We start from the raw sequence: 7,677 nt of genomic DNA, 5'->3' as shown, positions 1-7,677 counted from the left end.
AACCACATACACCAACCGGAGAGTGTGTGAAACACTGAAACCCGTGCAGAGGCTGGGTCGAGATCGCTGCCAGCGCGGAAGTAAAAGAGGCAATAGCACACAAGTCCTAGAACTTGCACAATTTAGACCCAAATTTCAAATTGTCACATGCAGTTCAAGTTCTAGGGGTGTAGTTTTGCACACTTTAAACTAAAACATCACATTTCGTGCAAATTTTAGGACTTGTGGTGCTATTACCTTCAAGAAAAACACGCACACGATACGGACGTCCGCCACGACGCCGCACCATGGTCCATCGGGCACGTCCGCAGGTGTCTGCTGTTTATGATTCTGTGGTTGCTTAGCCGGGTCGCGCAGCCGCCGGCCAGCCAGCCGGCCGCTCTAGAAGAGTCAGCTCGATCGCCTGAACACACATGTTGACTTTAGACTAGATACTGCGATCTACCTAGTCACATGACAAGATTGAACGCAGATTCAGTACGGGTCGTACTGTAGACTGTAGTAGTAGACTAGTAGTAACAAATCTCTCCCACAGCGCGCGGTCAAACAGTCTGAAAAGTACATGCAGACACGTCCACGTCTAGAAGCCAACAAACACTTGCGAGCCACTAGTAGTAGTCGTGCGTGCGCGCCCGTTTCCTACGTGCACCAAACCCCAACCTCAGGTTGCGCACACTATATAAGAGGCATCCACCATACGGGGCAGAGCCACATATGCATTACACAGTGCAGGCCAAGGTGATACGAACGCACGCAAAGTACACTGCGACTTTCGACTACCTACCCTAACCGGCCGGCGAGAGATCAAGTCCAGACTCGAGAGCCATGAGCAAGAGAGGCAGGGATGTGTGGGACATGGAGCTTGGAGGCCTGGACACGGCTCGCCTGCTCATGCTCCTCGCGCAGCAGCACCAGCACCAGCGCGCCGTCGCCGGGGCGGCGCAGGCGATGGGCGGCGGCCGCGTGTTCGAGTGCAAGACGTGCAACCGGCAGTTCCCCACGTTCCAGGCGCTCGGCGGACACCGCGCCAGCCACAAGCGCCCCAGGCTCCACCATCCGCAGCCGCAGCACGCGACCGGCAGCGTCGACGACGACGACGCGGCGCTCCGCCTCGGCCGCCAGGCGCCGCCGCAGCCGGCCAGGCCGAGGGCGCACGAGTGCCCCGTCTGCGGGCTCGAGTTCGCCGTCGGCCAGGCGCTGGGCGGGCACATGCGCCGGCACCGCGTCGAGGCCGAGGCGGCCACCAACGCGCCGAGCAGCAAGGCCGCGGCGCCCGAGACGGCGCTGGCGTCGTGCGACGCCGGCGGGATCTGTCTGGACCTGAACCTGACGCCGTCGGAGAACTGCGCCAAGTGCAGATGCGCGGCGGGGCTCGGCGCCGCTGCCGGGCAGGGTGTGCATAAGGCGCTCGCCATGTTAGACTGCTCCCTCTGATCATTCAGATTGCTCGTGCCCCCTGATGTTCCTCGCGCGCATGGCGGTGGCTGCTGATTGCTTTCCTGCTAAACTGTTCTATTGGTTTGTTTATTTTATACTTTATTTTACACCTTTCACATTTTTTTGTAATTTTTTAGATGTAAATGTTCATAGGCTGGTACGACGGCGTAGTTCTGAAACAGATCAAACATGAACTTTTGCATTTCCTTGCTGTAAATAATACTTCATGAAATTTACCACTTATGGTCGCCCTTTTGAATGATTACATGTTGAAAAAGTGTAACAATGTTTGCTTACTACGCTGTTCATTTCGAAAAGTAAGTCGATTTTCATAAAGTTTCTGTTCCTACTAATGAAGGCTAACATTTGTTTCAGCAAGTCAATTTGCATAAAGCTTCTGTTCCTACTAATGAAGGCTAACATTTGTTTCGGCAAGTCAATATTCATAAAGTTTCTGTTCCTGCCAATGAAGGCTAGCATTTTCTTCAGAACAGAAAGTCAAATGACAGACATTTCAATTTTTTTTCATCACAAAAAAAAAGACATTTCAAAGCCGGTTACGTCAAATAAATAAACACGCCCCCCGCAAAAAAAAAACACGAGCACAGTCAACCCATTCTGCTTGCAGCAGCATGACAACATGGAACTTTTGTATTGCATTCTTAATAGATAAAGGCTGGAAACTGAAAGCAAGGGAACAAACATTCAACAGTTCAAAGACGCTTTCTAACTTTTCACCGGCACATCTAAACAAATAGTATAAACATATAGAACAAAACAAGGTCTACAGCAGTCCATGGAAACATTCAAGCACACATAACATGTGTCCATCATTCGGGATTTCAGGTGGTCATTTTTTCATTTACGATCGAAGACAAACTCTACCCACCATTTACAAGGCACGAAACTAACAAAGTTGGCATAGCCTATCGCAGTATGCATCGTACTCGCTTCGTCCCATAATATAAGATGTTACTACAACCAATATATGACGGAGGAAGTACAATATTACTGGAATATTTGCAATTCATGCAGTTTGCATGTTTGTGTTAAAGGGTGCTCAAATTAACTTCCTCGGGAATGATTTTGCTTGCTCAAATAATTATGGTCATTCGTTATCCACCGAAGGATGGCGGGTGCTCATCGGGGAAAGCATCCTAGCAAAAAGTTGTCCATGGCTAGTGCACCACTCAACTAAAGTGTAGCACGACGCGCAAATGGAGCTCAATGGAGTTTTGCAGATGTAGCAATCAACAGATTGAAAAACTGAAATGCAGTTACATCAGCAGCAAGTGGATGGTTCTCACGATGACAATACAACATGCAATCACCCCTAGAAATCACAAAAACTACATTAAAAGTAATAGTTGCTGCTGCAAAGAATATAGAAGGTAACACAACAACCACAACATAGTCATCTCCTGAAGTCTTACAGTTCCTATAATAACAAGCTGACAGTAATAAACAGATAAAGTTAAAACAGCCCATGGTAGTGAAGTCCACGTACTCCTCATGAGCCACAGCAGGCAGATTTCTGAGATTCTGGATTCTCAGAACCTTCTGTCTTGTTAATCTTGATCGTCCGGTCCTATAAGCATCAACGTAATATTTCAAAATCCAAACAAAGTTCAAATCAACATAGGAAAAATGCTCGGTATGACCTTTACCTCGGGCTTGGAATCAGTCTCAGCAAGCCTCTGCTTAATATCTCGGGCAATGGAAAAGAAAACTTGCTCCACATTGAGGTTTGTCTTGGCACTCTGAAAGATGCAGCAGAAGGTAAAATTGAAGAAAGTTCAATTTGTGAAAAGATCAAAACCTTCAGCACAACAACTTACAGTTTCAAAGAACTGGATGCCATATTCATCGGCTAGTGCTTGTCCCTTTGCAGTAGAAACAGCCTGCAATAACAATTGCGCAGATAATGAGCTGTGAGCTAATAATACCAAATGAACAACAGTACGAAGACGCTTCTAAGTATTACTCCATCCATTCCTTCTTGCATCCATATTTGGTTCCTGAATGCATGTCATTCTACCAGTTTGAGATAACTTTACACAGATTTTTTTCCCCTTTCATAACCCTACTTTTAGCTAGCCATTTGTTAGACACAACTTCCAAAGGCGGTAAGTAGCCTAATAAGGAGGGCTATAATCTTCTCTACATGCATATGGGTGTGAAGTGTGTACATTTCTAGAATGTGATGCATTCACTAGGGAGTAGACAATAAGAACAGCAGATAACATATAGAGGGAGGATGCCTAGATCAGTACCCTTTTACTCTCATCCATATCAGCCTTGTTGCCTATCAAAATTTTGTTCACATTATCAGAGGCATGTTGCTCAATGTTGCGTATCCAGTTCCGTATGTCTGTATGTTAAAAATAAACTCAAATGTCAATATAAAAAATGAAAATTTTAGCAAAGTTATCTACACTGAAGCTTGAAGAGTGTACTGAAGGACAGTACTGTTGAAAGATGACTCGTCCGTGACGTCATAAACAAGCAAGATTCCCATGGCTCCCCGGTAGTATGCTGAGAAAAAAATAACTTCACTTGAGAAAAGAATTTTCATATGAACTTCATAGAATTAGTCTCTAGCACAGAGCAAAACAAACATTGCACCTGTCGTGATAGTCCTGAATCGCTCTTGACCGGCTGTATCCCAAATTTGCAACTTAATGCGCTTGCCATCCAGTTCAATTGTTCTTATCTTGAAGTCAATACTGCACATAGGAACAATTTTAAATAAAGAAGGGCAGACAGTCCCAAATATTTTATACAAACAGGGGTGATACTCTGACAGTGCCTATGATGAAAACTAGAAAGCTTCTGAACTTAAAACATACCCTATTGTAGTAATAAAACTAGTAGTGAAGGAGCCATCAGAGAACCGTAGGAGGAGGCAACTCTTGCCAACACCTAGATAATGAGAATCAAAATGGAAGATTTCCAGTAAGTGAGTGGGCAAAAGAATAGAGTAAATAAGAATGTCATAAACTATCAATACAAGACTGAGAAGGCCACAAAGAGAAGCATGAGTCCTATGAGAACTGGCCTACTAACCATTATTTCACAACTCATGTAAATGTCAAATAGTGCCAAACTCATATACTACCAGAAGAGATGTGGCCCAGTTCTTTGGCCGATTCTCCCAGAATCTTGAGAAATGGACCTCCCGAAATAGGTAGGATTGTCAAAAAGATATGGCTTGAAGATTCTGGTAGAATCTGGGGGTGGGTGGGTGGGGGGGGGGGGGGTCCAATTCTCAAGGTTCTGAGAGAATCGGCCAAAAGAACTGAGCCACACTGTGAAATCAAATAGAGTACAACAACACATCACACCAAAATTAAACATCTTTTTTAATCTAAAGCACATTATACTCGAGTATGTGATTATTTTATGACGAGTAACAATGCTGATTGTATGTCATCATATCTCACAATTGATTAGTTTTCTCGCTAGCCACCATGCGGGTCTCATACACACAGAATATATCCAGAAAGGATCCGCAAGGCAGCTTTGACTGGTCAATGTGTCTACTCTCTACACTAAATTGCGTTGATTATAAAGGTTCTTACAGGACCAATGTGTTTTATTTTATAAACTTTCAGCACTGTTCCCATTTTCAGTCACACGCACTTACAAACGAAACTCAACTAAGTGAATTGGTGTCCTGTACACATGTTTAGACAGTCTGACAGCAAACTAGCCGAGTATTAAATGAGGACCTTCAAAACAACTAGATGCTGCCATTGGTAAAGCATGAAACAACTATACTTGCATAAGTACAAAAGCACCCCTTCTACAAGGTTCCTTCAATCATGAAAAGAATCGCATCACTGGGCAACGGATATTACAAGATACCATTTCACAAACACCGCGAACTTTCAACCTAGCAGCGGTGTTCTGAAGACAACAAACCAAGCATCTATCAAACCAAAATGAAAATAACACAAATAAATGGCATCCAGTAGGTAGTAGTCAAGAGTCATTCCTCTATTGATCATAAAAGTTCTCCACCTTTTTTGACAAAGGGTGGATTTTATTGGCTCAAAAGGGAGCATCAAGAGGATACAAACCGAAAGAGCATACACCCGACCTCTGCATAGCTAGGATGCACACAGCCAACACCAACGGACGCACTCAAAAAACACGCTGGCAGATAGCAAAGTCATATAAGACCAAAACCATGCATTGGCAAGAAACAAAGAAAAAACCAAAGCGATGAGATCCATGATCGGCAAACTACATCAATGACCGTATCCGCGCAAACCAGCTCATGCCACCACTCAGATGTGAGGTTCTTCAACAACAACGCCTTCAAGAAGGGAGTGACACTCGAGCATCGCCATCATCGGATCCAACCGCCAATGCCAGAATCTAGGTTTTTAGCCTGAAGAATCAATCCGATCATCTCCGAGAAATGCCTTCAACAAGGTAACGACATAAAAAAAACATCGCCATTGCCAGGTACAACCAGCTCAGGTCAGACCTAGGCTTTCACCCTGGAGCTCGCGACCGAGAAAACTCCCCCACCTACAGTTTTGATTATATCGCCTACGGTTTCTGACTTTCCAGAGCGTTCGGCAGCAGCTCCAGACGCTGAAATCCCTTCCTAGGCAGTTCACCAAGAAACTAAGGAAGAGCATACTGGTTACTTCCTCACGTCGGTTGCACTGCCACCACAGCAGTGATGCTTAGACGTAGGCTATTACCAATCCTCTGGAGCAAATTAAAGCTACCGGAACGACCAGTCCATCCATCTATAACTTACAAGCAACCAGGCCAGATGACTTCCACTTCGAACCGAACAGACGCAGCAAGCCAGTTTACACACAACTATCATCCCCTTGCTAACCATTGCGCACTCGCGTACAGAAGCCCGCGGCAGGCCGGGAGAGAGATCTAGCAGGAGGACAGGGAGAATCACCGCTGTCGCCGATGAGGAGGAGCTTGATGAGGTAGTCGTAGTCGGCGCGGGCCCTAGCCGGCGGCGCGGCCATCGCGCTCCACCGGCCCCGATCCTACCGGCGGCAAAGCTGGCGAGAGAGAAGAGAGAGGTGATCACAGGCGGGACGACCGAAGGAACATCGGCGGAGTGTGGGGAGTGCCGAATTGGTACCGGCCGATGCGGGGAATCGAATCGGGGACGGGGACGGGGAGGGGATCTGGGGAGATCGTATCGTAGGAACAGGGCTTGTGTTTTTTTTTCCTGGCAGGAGAGAGAGAGAGAGAGGCTATTTTGGTCAAGACTGTGACGCTTGCTTTTTGAGGGAGTTTTGGGTCGACTGCAACGTGCTGTGACTAGGAATTCCTCCTCCAATGCAGGTTCTGGCCTCCGGCGACCTTTCTTTGAACCAAAAGGCGAAGAAACAAACCCTATAAAAGGAGAGGAAGCATGGATCAAGTTTTAGCATTTAGATTAAGTATTTTGAATGATATGTTTTGTTTATTTTGGGCGGTTACGTCTGAATGATGGAGGCGTATAACAGTCTCACGGTTCCATGTTTGTCCTGGTGCGGTCGTCGCGGCCGATAATAAGGAGCACTGGAGGTTTTGGCGATGGATCGGCAACCCAGCAAGTTCTCGTCAAGGGCTTCGGCATGATTTGGCGGTGATGACGGCAACGGTGATGTTGTCTTTTCGAAACGGGCAACGGTGATGTTAGGTTTGTTTTGAATAGAGCTTTTCACTATTCAGACATGACTTGTTTTTTAGTCATGACTGGCAAGCTCACTTTTTAAGAGAGTTTTGAGTCAATTGCAAGTTGCAGCTTAGCACTCTCCTAGTTCATGTTGTTGCCTCTATGGGCCTTTGGGTCGTGCTTGTAGATTGGGTTCACGCACCCAACACCCTCTCTGTCGGTTCTTATCGACTCTAACAACCTTGGAGAAACCAACCCTAGGAAAAAGAGGTGAAGAAACCATCAATCATTTTTTAGCGTTTAGATGAGCTTTTCTATTTTGTGTTCATTTGTGTTTGATAGCTGTGTTTGAATAATAGAAGTGGTGTTGTACGGAATAAAAGTCGCATGGTTTTCATCTTTGTCCTAGTGCGGTCGTCATGACTGGCAACAAGGAGCCTTTGGGGTTTCGATTAGGTGGATCGACGATTACCAATCTAGCGCGGTGTCGTCGAGGGCTTCGGTGGATGGTTACTAATCTCGCGCGTTGTCGTCAAGGGTTTCGGTGAACACTTACCAATCTTGCGGGTCAAGGGCTTCGGGCGATGGTTACC

The 7,677-nt window shown here is 46.1% G+C and overlaps 2 protein-coding genes across 2 annotated transcripts; one reads left to right on the top strand and one right to left on the bottom strand.

The window, feature by feature from the left end:
* Positions 1 to 729: 729 nt before the first annotated feature.
* LOC123074956 (zinc finger protein ZAT12-like) lies at positions 730 to 1,836 on the top strand. Its single transcript, XM_044497674.1, has one exon. The coding sequence runs from the start codon at positions 826 to 828 to the stop codon at positions 1,432 to 1,434; it is 609 nt and encodes a 202-aa protein (XP_044353609.1). The 5' UTR covers positions 730 to 825; the 3' UTR covers positions 1,435 to 1,836.
* Positions 1,837 to 2,695: 859 nt separating this feature from the next.
* LOC123079682 (ras-related protein RABE1c) lies at positions 2,696 to 6,776 on the bottom strand. Its single transcript, XM_044502482.1, has 9 exons — positions 6,563 to 6,776; positions 6,371 to 6,479; positions 4,287 to 4,359; positions 4,063 to 4,163; positions 3,907 to 3,972; positions 3,711 to 3,808; positions 3,276 to 3,338; positions 3,105 to 3,197; positions 2,696 to 3,025 (listed from the first exon to the last, which is right to left on the bottom strand). Exons 2-9 carry the CDS (start codon positions 6,441 to 6,443, stop codon positions 2,948 to 2,950), a joined length of 645 nt encoding a protein of 214 aa, XP_044358417.1. The 5' UTR covers positions 6,444 to 6,479; positions 6,563 to 6,776; the 3' UTR covers positions 2,696 to 2,947.
* Between the last annotated feature and the right edge of the window lie 901 nt (positions 6,777 to 7,677).

This window comes from Triticum aestivum, chromosome 3D, assembly GCF_018294505.1.
Source record: "Triticum aestivum cultivar Chinese Spring chromosome 3D, IWGSC CS RefSeq v2.1, whole genome shotgun sequence".
NCBI classification, from domain to species: domain Eukaryota; kingdom Viridiplantae; phylum Streptophyta; class Magnoliopsida; order Poales; family Poaceae; genus Triticum; species Triticum aestivum.
This window is presented reverse-complemented; position numbering and strand designations above follow the sequence as displayed.

Excerpts from the sequence above, each read along its gene's own strand:
- LOC123074956 (XM_044497674.1), top strand. The coding sequence starts at position 826 with ATGAGCAAGAGAGGCAGGGATGTGTGGGACATGGAGCTTGGAGGCCTG.
- LOC123079682 (XM_044502482.1), bottom strand. The coding sequence starts at position 6,443 with ATGGCCGCGCCGCCGGCTAGGGCCCGCGCCGACTACGACTACCTCATC. Across the intron at positions 4,164-4,286 it reads AGTTTTATTACTACAATAGG|TATTGACTTCAAGATAAGAA; the intron begins GTATGTTTTAAG and ends TCCTATGTGCAG. Across the intron at positions 3,973-4,062 it reads ATTCAGGACTATCACGACAG|CATACTACCGGGGAGCCATG; the intron begins GTGCAATGTTTG and ends TTTTTTTCTCAG.